Source organism: Thalassophryne amazonica, chromosome 3 (genome assembly GCF_902500255.1).
Source record: "Thalassophryne amazonica chromosome 3, fThaAma1.1, whole genome shotgun sequence".
Classification (NCBI taxonomy): Eukaryota; Metazoa; Chordata; class Actinopteri; order Batrachoidiformes; family Batrachoididae; genus Thalassophryne; species Thalassophryne amazonica.
Window position 1 is genome coordinate 62,896,706 of NC_047105.1, and position 19,218 is coordinate 62,915,923.

At 39.6% G+C, this 19,218-nt stretch overlaps 1 protein-coding gene across 12 annotated transcripts in view; it reads left to right on the forward strand.

Annotated features, from left to right (window-relative positions):
* Nucleotides 1-19,218, forward strand: part of cacna1da (calcium channel, voltage-dependent, L type, alpha 1D subunit, a) — a 274,993-nt gene that overhangs the window by 208,257 nt on the left and 47,518 nt on the right. For 11 of the 12 annotated variants that reach the window (XM_034166498.1, XM_034166497.1, XM_034166500.1 and 8 more), the window contains 9 exons: nucleotides 573-679; nucleotides 3,744-3,831; nucleotides 3,923-4,030; nucleotides 4,125-4,177; nucleotides 4,259-4,405; nucleotides 4,535-4,736; nucleotides 9,468-9,626; nucleotides 11,950-12,060; nucleotides 14,314-14,397. In XM_034166498.1, coding sequence (XP_034022389.1) covers nucleotides 573-679; nucleotides 3,744-3,831; nucleotides 3,923-4,030; nucleotides 4,125-4,177; nucleotides 4,259-4,405; nucleotides 4,535-4,736; nucleotides 9,468-9,626; nucleotides 11,950-12,060; nucleotides 14,314-14,397 — 1,059 coding nt within the window. The remainder of the gene's footprint in view (nucleotides 1-572; nucleotides 680-3,743; nucleotides 3,832-3,922; nucleotides 4,031-4,124; nucleotides 4,178-4,258; nucleotides 4,406-4,534; nucleotides 4,737-9,467; nucleotides 9,627-11,949; nucleotides 12,061-14,313; nucleotides 14,398-19,218) is intronic. The other variant, XM_034166505.1, reaches the window with a different exon arrangement.

Here is a 19,218-nt window from a genome sequence, read left to right on the forward strand (position 1 = left end):
TTGTGCCTGAGTTAAAATGTAAATGTTTTTCTCCCTGTTGGAGATTCTGCAGGGCTCCATATTTACATGCACTCTGTAAATGAATCATTTACACTTTCATTATTTGAAGAACAGTTATTTCAACTGTTTTTCTTCTCTGCCTGCTGAACTCCTACATTTACACTAAACGGTTAAGAACATAATGAAATGCTTTAAGAGGGCAGTCCACATGAATGTAAAAGTAAGGACATTTCTACTTTCAAATCACAATAAGTAAGTCACAGGCATCAGGTTAATTACATCATGGCAACAAAATGCATGTTTTATTGCCTTGTCTCTATAGATTGTGAAATTAATGACTTACTACTACATTCATGTAATTAAGGGCTGTGGGGGTGGCGATGGTAAATTTAGCTTCTTGTTTCACTGCTCTAAGCTCGCCACCATCCATCAGGAGTGATCTGATTTGTGGATGGTTGAGTGTGCACAAGAGTGAGTGCTTCCTTATCAACATATTTGTGTGTAGTGCATTGGATGGTAGGTTTTCCTTTCTTTACCAATTTCTTTTCTAACTCTTTATGTTCTCTCCTCAGATGACAACATATGGAGCTTTTCTCCACAAAGGAGCCTTCTGTAGAAATTATTTCAACCTCCTAGACTTGTTGGTGGTTGGAGTTTCCATTGTCTCCTTTGGTATTCAGTGAGTATAGATCAAAAGATGCATTTGTCACACTTGTAAGATCATACAGTTTTGTGCAGAGCTTCTCCAATCACATGGCTTCAATTATTGTCCCCCACCCACCCAAAGTATTGGTGTGTGATGTAGACAAGAGCACCTTCCATCTGTCCACGTTTGCTGCAAAGGGCCCTACCTTTCACCCAGTGCAAGCAGTGCACAGCACAAATATTGGTGGTTGTGTACAACTGATGCAGTTCTAGTTTTCATGCCCAGAGCCCATATTCTTGAAATTGCAAGGCTGCTTTTGCCCATCTGTGCGGCCATTGGCGTGATGATCTGAAAATGGGTTGTGTTCAGATACAGGACCCGTGCATTGCTGTTCTGTGGTAGCAGAAAATGATTTCACCACAGATCAGCAAAAACCTGGTCTGAAGTCCAGCATGGCGTTCTTGCATTATTTACTAGACGCAGTAGTATTATTTACATAATTGGCTTCACCCTGCCATTACACACAGCAATGCAAATTAACACATCATTCTACCACAAAACTGAATTGAAAGCAGTTAACAACAAAATACTGATCCCCCCCTTTAAAAATGTTTCCAAGTGCTTTTTTAACAGAGCAAGGAATTCACAAAAACTACCAAGGTCAAAATTATTAGCGGCAACCTCCACCCTCCCACCCAGAAGCTAATAGTCAGTTGTGTATCCCTTTATGCTGGATGACAGCCTGTAGCCATTTGTTGTAATTTAAAAAATCTTGAGCCCTGGTTCCACCAAATAATGAAGGATGAATAATGAGCCATGCAACATGTTGTTTTTTTTTTTTTTTTTTTTTGCTACGAGAGGATTTATTCAACTATTGTGGGTGAATGGTGGCTCTGAGAGGCTCTTAGAGACACTATCTTTGGTTAACAAGGCTCATCTCTGAGCGTGGTGCTAATTTCAAGATGTTCAGAATTTAGCAACAACAACGTGGGGAGTTTGTGTACGAGTTACTACGAGGACTAACAAGAATTATAGAGGCATGTTTGTGGTGTGGACGAGGTTGTTAAAAGCCGATTATCCAAGCGCCTGGTAGCTACGAGGACCTGAGAGGCTATTTTTGGAGCGGTTCAGCTCTCTTGCGCACACAGTTCCACCTGCTCTGTGCACTGGATGCTGTATATAAAATAATTATTTTGTAGCAGATTAATCATTTTATGTCAAACCTTTGATGTTGAAAACACCGCTAATTGCTTCTGGAATCACAGAAGACTGTTTCATCTGGACGCTTTTTTTTCCCCTCTCCTGCTCCATGAGGAGTGTATTTTGGAACAGCTTATAGCTTGGTAAAACAGTTGCATGTTCAATCCTAGCTGTAAAAGTATGTTTATGATAGATTTAATATCTTGTTAATGGATCAGATGAGCTCCGCTGTGTGCACGCAATGGCATGACTCGTGCACAAAACGAGCATTTAGGCAGAGCGTCAGCTCGCAAAAGAGTGATTTTGCAGACAATATTGGACGAACACAAAGTTAAAAAGTTGGATCACGGTGTCAAAGTAGCTGTGTTTTTAAACAGCCGTGGAAGAAATAACGCCACTGAAGCAGCGAGAAGGAGCACAGAGCTGTTCAGGAACACAGAACGAGCGCGCAAAAGAGCGATTTTGCAGACATAACACCAAATTAAAAATTGGATCATGGTGACTATAAGCCGTGGAAGAAATAAAGAAATAATTTTTTTTGGAAGTGATACAGAGTTGCGGCAGCGGGTGTGTATAATTAAAGCAGCCACCTCACTCTGGTGTCTTTTTTGTGGTTACAGAGAGCTGGGTGAATGCACAGAACTGCTGCATTTGACTCTGGAACACAGGTCAACAGCAGCCTGGCGCACACTGGCCAGTGTCATGCCAAAGTAGTTATCCCGGTCAGAATTTGAATCCGGGAGCACGCACTCACTCAATGCAGTGTCTTTTTTTTTTTTTGGACTGCGTTTAAAAAAATGTGACATCTTGAATGGATGCTGTGAATTGAAAACACACCACTTTAAAGGGGCCAAGTGTGGGAGGGCTGGAGGTTTGGACCAAACCCATGCCTAAACGTGTACCAACGTCACATTAACATGGCTCTACATGGATCATATGTGGTGACATGAGCCACTCGAGGCTGGATGGGGCTCAAATGACAGGTTGATTGTGGCTCACTAGGGGCTGATACATGGCACTTGTGGGGTACAGAGAGGCATTTAGAGGTGCCATAGTAGTGAATATGTGATGGCTTAAAATGCGGATCATTCTTCAAACAATCGCTGAAACATCCATGCATGGCTCATTATTCATGGCTTATTATTCGGTGGGACCGAGGCTTTAGACATGTCTCCCACGGAATCCCAGCCCATTCTTCTTTGGCAAATCTCTGAAGCTTCTCCAGATTTGATGATCTTCTGACATGGACCTTGGTCTTTAGTTCACTCCACAGATTTTCAACAGGCTTCAAGTCGAGGCTTTGTGCAGGTCAATAAGTAACATTCACTTTGGTCTTCTGGAGGTAGTTCTTCACCAGAAGCTACGTATGTTTTAGGTTACTCTCGTGTTGGAAGTTAAAGCCATGACCCAGACCCAATTTTGCTCCTGACTGCTTGAGGTTTTCTTTCAAAATCTTCACATATCCTTCTTTCTTCATGATTCCTTCCACCTTGATCTACTGCACACTGTGCAGTAACAACCTGAACCACTCAGGGGGCTGTTGGCATACGCTGGTCATTAAGGTGTGACAGCTGCATTAATTTATGCCAGTGTTTTTAATAAATGGTTTGACAGGGCCTAAAGCAACCATATGTTACTATAAGCAAGTCTAGGAATACAACCATGCACCATCACACACCAGCCTGCACAGGGACTACGCCAAATGTGTGCAATATTCCAGCGTACTCCATACGCATTTTAGAGCAACTGTATGTAAGCCCGGTGTGAAAGGGGCTTAAGTGCAGCCTGCAGGTATCACAGATCAATTTGGTTGAATTACTGTAGTGTAATTCAGTGTCTTCTTCAGTGTCTATTCCTTTTTTGAAAAATACTGACACACCTTCCTGTTATCATTCAGGTCTTCTGCTATCTCAGTGGTGAAGATTCTCCGGGTACTTCGAGTACTTCGGCCCCTGAGGGCCATCAACCGAGCCAAAGGCCTGAAGGTGTGGCCCAATGCTTGTCTACATGAATAACGTAGGGGTTTTATTATTAATTGTCTGCAAATTTTGTTTTATCACATTCCTTTTATTGCAGCATGTGGTGCAGTGTGTGTTTGTGGCCATCAGAACAATCGGTAACATCATGATCGTCACCACCCTGCTTCAGTTTATGTTTGCGTGTATCGGGGTGCAGCTCTTCAAGGTCAGCAGCAATGAGATCAGAAATAACGACTGACTTAATTCTGTCAATAGTTGGACTCTTCCTCATCAGAGTGAATACATGTCTTTTTCCACAGGGAAAATTCTATCGTTGCACGGATGAAGCCAAATCCATCCCAGAAGAGTGCAAGTTAGTTTGATATGTTTTACAGCTATACTGCAAATGACTTGTATTTGTCATCTGACTTTAAATCTACATGTTTTCTGACAGGGGGACCTATATCCTGTATAAGGACGGCGATGTGAACCAGCCATCTATTCACAAACGAGTGTGGCACAACAGCGACTTCAACTTTGACAACGTCCTCATGGCCATGATGGCTCTGTTCACTGTCTCCACCTTTGAAGGATGGCCTGCGTAATATATAGATTTTACATCTATTTGAGATTTTTATATAAGAAGTCGCATTTTCACAAGTTTTGTTTGTGACGTGCAGCCCACACGTACGCTGAAAGTACGCTGTGCATGTTCACTGTGTCTTTGCAGGTTACTGTACAAAGCCATTGACTCCAACAGAGAGAACCTTGGTCCTATTTACAACTACCGTGTTGAGATCTCAATCTTCTTCATCATCTACATTATCATCATTGCTTTCTTTATGATGAACATCTTTGTAGGTTTTGTGATCGTCACATTTCAGGAACAAGGAGAGAAGGAGTATAAAAACTGTGAACTTGACAAGAACCAGGTCAGAGTCAGTATGTGCACAAGACATGGGTGTTGTCAAAAACTGTTTTCCTGTGATCCTAGACCGTTTTATACATCAAGGGGTAGTTAGATTTCCTAATGTTTGTAGTGTCCTCTTGAAAATGCTTAAAATAGATTTTTAGATACCTTTCTAAAGGGGTTTACATTCTGCAGTTGGAGTCCTTGTAGATAAAAAAGTGTCCTGAGTAATATGTGTTTATATGTGTGGAAAAATGCAATCACAGGTTAAAATATATCCATGGCATTCATATATTCACAAATACAACATTTAATGCAATGTACTTTTCACCCCAGGCTTTGAAAAGTCATAAGAAATTGGTAGTTGAATAGTGCTATCATTATTTCAATAGTATTGTAGATATTCCAGTTCAAAAATGTTTCATTGGCTTAATTAATAAAAATGATCTTTTTCGACTTTGATCATAATGCACGTCTGATATCAATCAATCAATTTTTTTCTATAGCGCCAAATCACAACAAACAGTTGCCCCAAGGCGCTTTATATTGTAAGGCAAGGCCATACAATAATCATGTAAAACCCCAGCAGTCAAAACGACCCCCTGTGAGCAAGCACTTGGCTACAGTGGGAAGGAAAAACTCCCTTTTAACAGGAAGAAACCTCCAGCAGAACCAGGCTCAGGGAGGGGCAGTCTTCTGCTGGGACTGGTTGGGGCTGAGGGAGAGAACCAGGAAAAAGACATGCTGTGGAGGGGAGCAGAGATCAATCACTAATGATTAAATGCAGAGTGGTGCATACAGAGCAAAAAGAGAAAGAAACAGTGCATCATGGGAACCCCCCAGCAGTCTACGTCTATAGCAGCATAACTAAGGGATGGTTCAGGGTCACCTGATCCAGCCCTAACTATAAGCTTTAGCAAAAAGGAAAGTTTTAAGCCTAATCTTAAAAGTAGAGAGGGTGTCTGTCTCCCTGATCTGAATTGGGAGCTGGTTCCACAGGAGAGGAGCCTGAAAGCTGAAGGCTCTGCCTCCCATTCTACTCTTACAAACCCTAGGAACTACAAGTAAGCCTGCAGTCTGAGAGCGAAGCGCTCTATTGGGGTGATATGGTACTACGAGGTCCCTAAGATAAGATGGGACCTGATTATTCAAAACCTTATAAGTAAGAAGAAGAATTTTAAATTCTATTCTAGAATTAACAGGAAGCCAATGAAGAGAGGCCAATATGGGTGAGATATGCTCTCTCCTTCTAGTCCCCGTCAGTACTCTAGCTGCAGCATTTTGAATTAACTGAAGGCTTTTTAGGGAACTTTTAGGACAACCTGATAATAATGAATTACAATAGTCCAGCCTAGAGGAAATAAATGCATGAATTAGTTTTTCAGCATCACTCTGAGACAAGACCTTTCTGATTTTAGAGATATTGCGTAAATGCAAAAAAGCAGTCCTACATATTTGTTTAATATGCGCTTTGAATGACATATCCTGATCAAAAATGACTCCAAGATTTCTCACAGTATTACTAGAGGTCAGGGTAATGCCATCCAGAGTAAGGATCTGGTTAGACACCATGTTTCTAAGATTTGTGGGGCCAAGTACAATAACTTCAGTTTTATCTGAGTTTAAAAGCAGGAAATTAGAGGTCATCCATGTCTTTATGTCTGTAAGACAATCCTGCAGTTTAGCTAATTGGTGTGTGTCTTCTGGCTTCATGGATAGATAAAGCTGGGTATCATCTGCGTAACAATGAAAATTTAAGCAATACCGTCTAATAATACTGCCTAAGGGAAGCATGTATAAAGTGAATAAAATTGGTCCTAGCACAGAACCTTGTGGAACTCCATAATTAACTTTAGTCTGTGAAGAAGATTCCCCATTTACATGAACAAATTGTAATCTATTAGACAAATATGATTCAAACCACCGCAGCGCAGTGCCTTTAATACCTATGGCATGCTCTAATCTCTGTAATAAAATTTTATGGTCAACAGTATCAAAAGCAGCACTGAGGTCTAACAGAACAAGCACAGAGATGAGTCCACTGTCCGAGGCCATAAGAAGATCATTTGTAACCTTCACTAATGCTGTTTCTGTACTATGATGAATTCTAAAACCTGACTGAAACTCTTCAAATAGACCATTCCTCTGCAGATGATCAGTTAGCTGTTTTACAACTACCCTTTCAAGAATTTTTGAGAGAAAAGGAAGGTTGGAGATTGGCCTATAATTAGCTAAGATAGCTGGGTCAAGTGATGGCTTTTTAAGTAATGGTTTAATTACTGCCACCTTAAAAGCCTGTGGTACATAGCCAACTAACAAAGATAGATTGATCATATTTAAGATCGAAGCATTAAATAATGGTAGGGCTTCCTTGAGCAGCCTGGTAGGAATGGGGTCTAATAAACATGTTGATGGTTTGGATGAAGTAACTAATGAAAATAACTCAGACAAAACAATTGGAGAGAAAGAGTCTAACCAAATACCGGCATCACTGAAAGCAGCCAAAGATAGCGATACGTCTTTGGGATGGTTATGAGTAATTTTTTCTCTAATAGTTAAAATTTTGTTAGCAAAGAAAGTCATGAAGTCATTACTAGTTAAAGTTAATGGAATACTCAGCTCAATAGAGCTCTGACTCTTTGTCAGCCTGGCTACAGTGCTGAAAAGAAACCTGGGGTTGTTCTTATTTTCTTCAATTAGTGATGAGTAGAAAGATGTCCTAGCTTTACGGAGGGCTTTTTTATAGAGCAACAGACTCTTTTTCCAGGCTAAGTGAAGATCTTCTAAATTAGTGAGACGCCATTTCCTCTCCAACTTACGGGTTATCTGCTTTAAGCTACAAGTTTGTGAGTTATACCACGGAGTCAGGCACTTCTGATTTAAAGCTCTCTTTTTTAGAGGAGCTACAGCATCCAAAGTTGTCTTCAATGAGGATGTAAAACTATTGACGAGATACTCTATCTCACTTACAGAGTTTAGGTAGCTACTCTGCACTGTGTTGGTATATGGCATTAGAGAACATAAAGAAGGAATCATATCCTTAAACCTAGTTACAGCGCTTTCTGAAAGACTTCTAGTGTAATGAAACTTATTCCCCACTGCTGGGTAGTCCATCAGAGTAAATGTAAATGTTATTAAGAAATGATCAGACAGAAGGGAGTTTTCAGGGAATACTGTTAAGTCTTCTATTTCCATACCATAAGTCAGAACAAGATCTAAGATATGATTAAAGTGATGGGTGGACTCATTTACTTTTTGAGCAAAGCCAATAGAGTCTAATAATAGATTAAATGCAGTGTTGAGGCTGTCATTCTCAGCATCTGTGTGGATGTTAAAATCGCCCACTATAATTATCTGAGCTAAGCACTAAGTCAGACAAAAGGTCTGAAAATTCACAGAGAAACTCACAGTAACGACCAGGTGGACGATAGATAATAACAAATAAAACTGGTTTTTGGGACTTCCAATTTGGATGGACAAGACTAAGAGTCAAGCTTTCAAATTAATTAAAGCTCTGTCTGGGTTTTTGATTAATTAATAAGCTGGAATGGAAGATTGCTGCTAATCCTCCGCCCCGGCCTGTGCTACGAGCATTCTGACAGTTAGTGTGACTCGGGGGTGTTGACTCATTTAAACTAACATATTCATCCTGCTGTAACCAGGTTTCTGTAAGGCAGAATAAATCAATATGTTGATCAATTATTATATCATTTACCAACAGGGACTTAGAAGAGAGAGACCTAATGTTTAATAGACCACATTTAACTGTTTTAGTCTGTGGTGCAGTTGAAGGTGCTATATTTTTTCTTTTTGAATTTTTATGCTTAAATAGATTTTTGCTGGTTATTGGTAGTCTGAGAGCAGGCACCGTCTCTACGGGGATGGGGTAATGAGGGGATGGCAGGGGGAGAGAAGCTGCAGAGAGGTGTGTAAGACTACAACTCTGCTTCCTGGTCCCAACCCTGGATAGTCACGGTTTGGAGGATTTAAGAAAATTGGCCAGATTTCTAGAAATGAGAGCTGCTCCATCCAAAGTGGGATGGATGCCGTCTCTCCTAACAAGACCAGGTTTTCCCCAGAAGCTTTGCCAATTATCTATGAAGCCCACCTCATTTTTTGGACACCACTCAGACAGCCAGCAATTCAAGGATATAAAGAATGAAGTCTTATACATGAGTCAGTATTCATGCTGATAAGTCAATTTGGTTTTGAACAGATGTAAAACTGATCGCTCAGTAACTACTCATAAATCGTATTGTTTCGACAGATTGATTTTCACCACCATGAAAATTCATTCTTGCTTTATATGAATATTTCAATGCGAATCACCATGCTTACTGTATAGTTGAGAAGTAATGCTAATATTAACTTAAAATTAAATTTACATGGAAGAATAACCACAATCAAATGCAAATTATAATCACCTGCACCTTAAAAAATACAGAATTAATATCAAGCATATACCATACTAACTATACAAAAACAAAAAGTGGTTGCCCACTTTACATTCAACTGATTATTATACATTATTGACATATTCACAACATTGAGTCACATTATTAGGTATTATAGGCCAATAACATCAGTGGAAGTATCAGATTTGATGAAAAATTAAATTTGTGAGAATAATGATGATCTGTGTACATTGTTATTTGTTCTGCACTGGTTTCAGATTTAAATGTATAACAGTAGTGTGTGCATTGAACGTTTGCTGAACTACACAGAAAAACTCGGTCATTGTGTTTCTCTGCAGCGTCAGTGTGTGGAGTATGCTCTAAAAGCACATCCACTGAGAAGTTACATCCCTAAGAACCCATACCAGTACAAGTTCTGGTACGTGGTGAACTCCACTGGGTTTGAGTACATCATGTTTGTGCTCATCATGCTCAACACACTCTGCCTGGCTGTGCAGGTAAGAAGAGGTCAGAACGAGCAAAAGCCAGTGTGTTGAAAGAGATCAACTGTGTGATCTCTTCAGCTCCAGTTCATTTGAGGAAAAGCTGAATTTGTAATCGTTTTAATCTGAAATATTGAGAAAATAACATTTTAAATGGAGTGTTGATCGGTTTTGTCTTTTAATGGTTGTTTTGAGTATGTGGACATTATGAGTAGCTTGTTTTGCTCATACAAAGTGTTTAAAAGAAATTAGTAAATATTGGTCAAACATCTGAAATCAAGATGAACTTGAAGTGTTCAGAGTTTATGTATTTTGGTCATTTTTTTTAGCGATGGTAAACAACAGATAAATCAGTATATAAAATGCTTCCTTGACTGTTCATTTTGTTTATAATGCATTTACTTACAAGCTTGCTATTGTAATGTGATTATACAACCCCAATTCCGATGAAGTTGGGACATTGTGGAAAATGTAAATTAAAAACAGAATACAGTGAATTTGCAAATCCTCTTCAACCTATAATCAATTGAATACTCCACAAAGACAAGATATTTAATGTTCAAACTGATAAACTTTATTGTTTTTGTGCAAAAATGCTCATCTTGAAATGGATGCCTGCAACATGTTTCAAAAAGCTGGGACAGTGGTATGTTTACCACTGTGTTACATCACCTTTCCTTCTAACAACACTCAATAAGCATTTGGGAACTGAGGACACTAATTGTGAGTGTCATGATTGGGTATAGCTAAAGGAGCATCCCCAATAGGCCGTTCACAAGCAAAGATGGGGCGAGGATCACCACTTTGTGAACAACTGCGTGAAAAAATAATCCAACAGTTTAAGAACAATGTTTCTCAAGATGCAATTGCAAGGAATTTAGGGATTCCATCATCTACAGTCCATAATATAATCAGAAGATTCAGAGAATCTGGAGAACTTTCTACACATAAGCAGCAAGGCCGAAAACCAACATTGAATGCCCGTGACCTTCGATCCCTGAGGCGGCACTACATTAAAAGCCAACATCATTGTGTAAAGGATCTTACCGCATGGGCTCAGGAACACTTCAGAAAACCATTGTCAGTTAACACAGTTCGTCGCTACATCTACAAGTGCAAGTTAAAACTCTACCATGCAAAGCTAAATCCATACATCAACAACATCCAGAAACGGCTCCGCCTTCTCTTGGCCTGAGCTCATTTGAAATGGACAGACGCATAGTGGAAAATTGTGCTGTGATTTGATGAGTCCATATTTCAAATTGTTTCAATTTCATGGATGCCGTGTCCTCTGGACAAAAGTCGAAGAACACCATCCAGACTGTTACCAGCGCAAAGTTCAAAAGCGAGCATCTGTGATGGTGTGGGAGTGTGTTAGTGCCCATTGCATGGGCAACTTACACATCTATGATAGCACCATCAATGCTGAAAGGTACATCCAGGTTTTGGAGCAACACATGCTGCCATCCAAGCAACGTCTTTTTGAGGGACGTCCCTGCCTATTTCAGCAAGACAATGCCAAGCCACATTCTGCATGTGTTACAACAGCGTGGCTTTGTAGTAAAAGAGTGTGGGTACTAGACTGGCCTGCCTGCAGTCCAGACTTGTCACCCATTGAAAATGTGTGGCACATTATGAAGCGCAAAATATGACAACGGAGACCCCGGACTGTTGAAGAACTGAAGTCGTACAGCAAGCAAGAATGGGAAACAATTCCACCTACAAAGCTTCAACAATTAGTGTCCTCAGTTCCCAAATGCTTATTGAGTGTTGTTAGAAGGAAAGGTGATGTAACACAGTGGTAAACATAACACTGTCCCAGCTTTTTTGAAACATGTTGCAGGCATCCATTTCAAGATGAGCAAATATTTGCACAAAAACAATAAAGTTTATCAGTTTGAAGATTAAATATCTTGTCTTTGTGGTGTATTCAATTAAATATAGGTTAAAGAGGATTTGCAAATCATTGTATTCTGCTTTTATTTACATTTTACACAACGTCCCAACTTCATTGGAATTGGGGTTGTAATTTATTTTCATGTATTTTTGTTTGTGTATGAAAAGACTACTTTCTGCTGGAACATGAATTACAAATTAAACAAAGATCATGTCCCCCCCCCCTTTCCACCACCACCAAATAGTTCACATCTAAATTAGTCACAACTTTACCTGGAACTATTGTGATCAGGAATTTTTTATTTCACGGACACCAGAGACGTGAACCGTGACACTTTCTGATCAATGTTCTTGCTTTGTCTGCAGTCTGTGTTTTAATTTTAAAATAACAGCCCTTCTTTCACTGTCTTTCCTCATCCATTCCTCTGTTTCCTGTCTGCAGCACTATGGCCAATCAGCACTCTTCAACTACGTCATGGACATTCTTAACATGGTTTTTACTGCTGTTTTCACTGTGGAAATGGTTCTCAAACTCATCGCTTTCAAACCCAGGGTTAGTAACCCAGCACACGTTCTCACACCTACAAACACATTTCTTGGGAGAGAGCAGTTTGTGAACTAGTAGTGGACAGTATGTCTACAAATCTACATCACTTTATATTTTAAACATCTGGCAGTATATCTATGTGTGTGTTAATTCAGCCTTTACCATGGTACATTTGGCAAGGTAGGTTCTCGATCAGGTTCAAATTTGTGGTGAACCTGTTGACCAAATAGCCATACCAAATGTGAATTCTACAAATTATGCATTTTTTTAAGACCTCACATAATCAAATCAAATCAATTTTATTTATATAGCGCCAAATCACAACAAACAGTTGCCCCAAGGCACTTTATATTGTAAGGCAAAGCCATACAATAATTACAGAAAAACCCCAACGGTCAAAACGACCCCCTGTGAGCAAGCACTTGGCGACAGTGGGAAGGAAAAACTCCCTTTTAACAGGAAGAAACCTCCAGCAGAACCAGGCTCAGGGAGGGGCAGTCTTCTGCTGGGACTGGTTGGGGCTGAGGGGAGAGAATCAGGAAAAAGACATGCTGTGGAGGGGAGCAGAGATCAATCACTAATGATTAAATGCAGAGTGGTACATACAGAGCAAAAAGAGAAAGAAACACTCAGTGCATCATGGGAACCCCCCAGCAGTCTAAGTCTATAGCAGCATAACTAAGGGATGGTTCAGGGTCACCTGATCCAGCCCTAACTATAAGCTTTAGCAAAAAGGAAAGTTTTAAGCCTAATCTTAAAAGTGCAGAGGGTGTCTGTCTCCCTGATCTGAATTGGGAGCTGATTCCAGAGGAGCGGAGCCTGAAAGCTGAAGGCTCTGCCTCCCATTCTATTCTTACAAACCCTAGGAACTACAAGTAAGCCTGCAGTCTGAGAGCGAAGTGCTCTATTGGGGTGATATGGTACTACGAGGTCCCTAAGATAAGATGGGACCTGATTATTCAAAACCTTATAAGTAAGAAGAAGAATTTTAAATTCTATTCTAGAATTAACAGGAAGCCAATGAAGAGAGGCCAATATGGGTGAGATATGCTCTCTCCTTCTAGTCCCTGTCAGTACTCTAGCTGCAGATAATGAGCAATATCTTGAAGTGGAGTACAAATGTGCCTCAGTGATTTTTTTTTATTATTATTATTTATTTATTTATTTATGGACAATTACAACTCTCCACAGCTTATTAAACTCACTGAGAAGGATGTTTGCTTATCTCTAATATAAAGCCACATTTAAAAATAAAAATGAGTCAGGAGTCAGGACTACACCAGTCGAGGGTAGCAAGAGCACTGATTTTTGTGGTTTGGCTAGTAGGTTCCTGACAATGCCTCTGCACCCTGGAACTCAAGGGTTTTGTCCGAATGGAAATGTTGGTGTGTGAAACTAAACTGCACCAAAAGAATATTCAAGATTCTGTTTTACATTGTTCATGATTGGCTGTGGCCTCACAATCACTTAAACAGACATTCCTGCTGTGAACCAGTATGACGGTATTGTGGGTTTAGTCTTTATACCACTTTATACCCCTAATGGAAACATGGCCAGTAAATGTTTTTTTATGTTTCATTTGTGGCTGCAGCTGTTTGTTGCAAAGAAGGACAGGATGCTCGTAAGAGACAGCGTGTGGTGTGCAGTGATGATGCTGCATGCTGCTTTTGACACTTACACAGTTCATGGCAACGCTGTTTTGTGCATGTAATATTAAGATTAACATTTGTTTTGATGTGGATGTTGTGCTCTATAAATGATGAGCTTTTCATCTGAAGTAGTTGGCAGCAGAATATGTGTATTTTAAGTCACCAACATGAGGGTTTTGTTGATCTTGCATCCTTTTTGTCCTCAACTTGCCCAACCTCACTCAGGGGTATTTTGGGGATGCCTGGAATGTATTCGACGCCCTGGTTGTGATTGGCAGCATAGTAGACATAGTTCTCAGTGAGATCGATGTAAGTAAGCTCAGCTTCCAAAGGCCCTGTTGCCCTTTGACCTCTCGCTGTTTCCGGCTTTCTCACCTCACACTTCTGCAGCAGGACTCTTAACTTCTCGCTTTTTATCTGATTGCTCCTAATGCTTTCTTGTCTTCTTTTTTCCCCTCTGTTTTTGTCCTTTCCCAACCCTGGCATTTCTATAACACCTCCAACTCTCTCTTTTTCTTTCATTTTCTCTCCTCTTATTTTGTGTTCTCCTCTTTTCTCTCACTCTTTCATTTTCATCTTTGCCCCTACTTGTTACATCATGCATTAACAGCACTATTTCACTGATGCTTGGAACACATTTGACGCCTTAATTGTAGTTGGTAGCGTCGTTGATATCGCAATCACTGAAGTTAATGTAAGTATTGTTTTTTTTTCTGCCTTCCAAGTAGAACTGAAGCATTATGGGAAAGTCACATGGCAGTTACTTAGAATTCTCTTACCCTCTTTTGAACTACAGTGTTCACTTTAAAATTTTTCATATGTCAGCACTTCCGTGATCATGACCATAACATGCTAAAAATATCATTATTGTTGGAAAACGTATTACTTCATGTGCCACTGGCTTTTTCTTTAAAGCTTCAGTTTCAACTACAACCAGGTCGGTAAGTATTTGGACAATGACTCAATTTTTGTAATTTTGCTTGTGCACCACCACAGTGGAGCTGAAGTGAAACAATCAAGATGTGCTTGGAGAGTAGATTTTTAGCTTTAATTCAATAGGTTAACAAAAGTATTTCTTTAAACATTTAGGAATTAGAGCCATTTACAGCAGTCATTCAGACCCCACCTCTGCCACTTTTCACCATGTAATGTGGAGTTGATTCAAGAAGCGCCTCTGACGTAAAACGTGTGCCAGTTCAACATTCAGATCCACCTCAGATTTGCTATGGCGACCCCAAGTGCAAGCAAGGGAGCAGCAGAAGGGACATTCTAAAATACAAAGAGGATGGTACTATAGAAACTGTGCATACTGCACAGAGAAGGGTTTTTTTTTTAAAGATGTTGTTCAATTTCAGCAGGTTTGGCAGAAGATACATGAAAATCTGAGCTTAGACTTGATCCTTTTTTTTTCTTCTTTTTTGTTTTGGTGTTAAAATCTTTCTCTGTTCAACTCCATCATAAAGCTGTGAATGATGATGCAACAGAGAACAGTTAGATTGATTAAAGCAGAGCAGACCACTCAGTGGGACTGGAGTTGGTCTGTAGACCTGGATTCAAGTTCTTGTCACACTACCTGCCTGTGTCCTCCAAAGAGACACTTCATCTCCATCACCCCCATCGCCCCAGCTGTAAATGAGTACCTGATTTGAATGGGAATTTAACATGGGATAGACTGGCATCCCATCCAGAGGGAATCATAGACTCTCATCCGCTTGATGGCATGGAAATCAGGAATAATGAGACTCCAGAAATGTAGAGGAATGGGTTCTTCTTCCTTGAACTCAAGCTGAAAGTTTACACTACAAGCACAGCTCAGTTGTTTCATTTTATTACCATTGTGCTATGCAGACTCAAACATGCACAAACAAACAAAAACCCATGTGTCACTGTCCAGATACGTATGGACCAGGCTGTGCATTCATGTGCTTTCCTGCACTCACTATTGCTGCTGGTTTATTGCTTCAGCTCTGTGTCCCTTGTCAATGTGTTGCAGAACTGGTTGATACAGAAATCATGACAGATATATGGAGGACATTGTTTTCCAAGTCTTGACAATGAAAATGCATTAAACCAGGATTCCTTTAATTAAGTTCAGTTTTTCTGGTTTTGAGAGAGTTGTTTATGACCTACAGTTGTCTAATTATTACTTGTGTATATTTTGTTTCCTTAGAAACTTGTAGAGGCAAGTATGGCAATGATTGAAAATGTTCTTTATGTGAAACCTTACTGTCAATAACAACTTTATCTTTGTGACCCCTTTATTATGCAAATAAATCAAAAATAGTTATCAAATCTTTTGAACTCTGCACTAATGCTTTTTTGTATAGATGAAAGTTTGAAAATCAGTTTGAAAATTGTCGACTTTTGACAGCATCTGACCAAAATCAAAATACCACTGTCTTGATTGTACATAAGGGGGTAAACTGGAAAAAAGATTTTAAAAAATCTGTATTTGAAGACACTAAAAGTTCAAATCTATGACAAAGCAACCTGATCTCGTGCCAGTTCATGATGGCATCATGAAAACTGATTTATTCTATTAGTTTGTGATGATGTCACGAAATGTGTTACAGTTATGAAATTTCATGATGGTATTATGAAATTTAGGGTGACAAAGGGGGTGCTGTGGGGGTTAGGGTTAAAAACTAGTGAACTAAACTTGACCGTGTCAAGAAAATGTGACACATTTTGTGATGGTATCACGAAAAAATAGGGGGAACCTGGGCTGGACACAAACACCTGAAAGGCCAAAATGTTTGTAAAGATAGGTGTAATAGGACAATACAGCTTGTTATTGGCACAGTGTAACAAATACTGGGTGTGTCCCTCTTCCTTCCTGACCGCTCTGGTGTCTGAGCTGCAGTGCTGTTTTTCTGGAGTTACTGCTCATGTTTTTGGTGTTTTCTCAGTTTATATTTCAAAAATGTGTCTGCATGGATCTCTAACTTACACTATGGTGTGTGTGTGCGTGTGTGTGTGTGTGTGTGTGTGCGTGCGTGCGTGCGTGCGTGCGTGAGTGCGTGTGGATAGCCTACCTGCTGTGGTGCATGTGTGTGTTTTTGTGCTTTAGGGTGTTGATTTGTGTGTGTTTTGTCAGTGCTCAAGTAATGCTGATTTCACAAGAGCGTCCATAGTGATGTTTGTGAGGCATCATTCACCCACCACTGACTCTTATTTCTCTTTGTGCTGCATGACTTTTAAAAGCTTTTAAGCTATAAAGCAACAGGATTAGATAATACACATTTAAAAGGGTCATATTGTGCAGAATTCATTTCTAGCTACTTTTTCCACCATTGCAGACTAGGACTACTTTTTTAATGAAATATTTTTAAAGTCCTATATTTTTACAACTATTCTAGAAGAATTCTGTATGGAGAGGTTTTCCTCTTACTAGCTAAATTCAGATCTGAAATTGTGCATTTTAGAGTTCCATGACTTATGTCACAATACTCTGTCTGAACGCACACTGAATGATTCTGCGATCTCTTTGACAAAGATGAAGTGTTCCCCACGCCCTCTCTCCACAGGGGGTGTTCCGTGAACAGCAACTCCTTCATTTAAAACAGTAGGCAAAGAAACACGTTACCTGAAAATAGCTTAATTTCCCACACATCACCTCAGTGTTTGGAGGGTGTTTGTGGCTCCAAAAATGAATATCTCTTGTTCAGACTCCTGCTGCCGTACTGTGCGTGAGCTTGCTGAAAATGTGTATAATATGACCCCTTGAATTATTTTCAAGAGCTGATCTTCAGTTGCTTTTTTTTTTTTTTTTTTCAGTTGAATTTGGTGTTTGCTTATTGATACTCATTCCAGGAATGAGTTGCTTATTGTTTTACCCAAAGCATGCTGGGATCCATAAAGACATTTAACTCATTCCCTGACATCATTTCCATGTCCTACCTCTCACAGATGGCGCTTGGCCACCCGCTCAATGCCCCTCCGGTCAGTTTTTACGTATTTATTTTTTAAGTCATAAAGCCTTGTGAAGTTTCCTTTTTTTTTTTTTTTTTTTTTCTCTTTCTTTGTTCTTTATCTCCAGACAGAATGGCCCTGGAGCTCAGAGTTTGGATTTGTCCATCCTACATTACATTAAGGGAAATCTGATAACACATTGTTTTTAAATGTCATCACTTGGGGTATGCACTTCTCCCTAAGACAATCCAGTATGTCTTGACAGATGAAACAATTTGGTGTGATGTGATTCAGTGCCATACGATTCAGTCTGATACAATTCATTGTTTAATGCATGCTTTCATTTTCCATGATAATTACAAGAAGCCAAACGTGGCTTTGCTCACATTCAATTACATATTTTAGAAAGGGCCAGGGAATTTCAATTTCATATTTTGTTGCTTTATGAAGCAGGGGGGAAAAATACATCGTTTCAGAACTACATGTCAGTCATATGGACTGTTGAAGCTGTGCATACCTTTGACTTCACCCAGATAAAAAGTGTTTGCCAGTGCCAGCTTTACTAGTATCCACAGATTGCTCCCTACATGCACAGGTTTCACTGTACTATTTCACCAGGTAGTTTGGCGTGCTACCGTTGTAGTTATTTGCCTACAGAGCTCATAAATGGCTATAGTTTTATCCAACTTTCTGTCCATGTAAAATTTAAGTGTTTTCCAAGCTTTTGATTTTAGATCTGACAGTGTAGCCAGTCTTTTGACAGTCTTGTGCTGACGTATGAACTATTATGAGAGTTTGATAACGTGGAAGAAGGAGCATAACAGCTTTGCTCGTCCGGTTCTTTTAAAGGCCACTGACTAGTTCATAGTGCATTTAGCTCATTCCAGGGATCCGTGTATTGATAGAGTCACATCTTTTACCTGAAAACAGATTCTGATTCCTGTCGATGAATTGTTACACTCCCTAGTGCTCCTTAAAGTTGTGTAGGCTACCCAGCTTCACATAATGCTACTCTTATGGAATATATTGATCAAATCATGTGACAGTAAAGTTAGTTCAAAACCTTTTCTTTGCAACACTATTGAAACTGGTCGTTAAACTAAGAACAAGGTTTAAGTTTTCTTTCACAATACAGTTATGACATACGGTGCATCCGGAAAGTATTCACAGTGCTTCACTTTTTCTATATTTTGTTATGTTACAGCCTTATTCCAAAATGGATGAATTCTCAAAATTCTGCACACAATACCCCATAATGACAATGTGAAAAAAGTTTTTTTTTTTTTAGATTTTTGCAAATTTATTAAAAATAAACACCTAAGAAATCACATGTACATAAGTGTTCACAGCCTTTGACATGAAGTTCAAAATTGAGCTCAGGTGCATCCTGTTTCTACTGATCATCCTTGAGATGTTTCTACAGCTTAACTGTAGTCCACCTGGGGTAAATTCAGTTGATTGGACATGATTTGGAAAGGCACACACCTGTCTACATATAAGGTCCCACAGTTGACGGTGCAGGTGAGAGCACAAACCAAGCATGAAGTCAAAGGAATTGTCTGTAAACATCCAAGACAGGATTGTCTCAAGGCACAAATCTGGG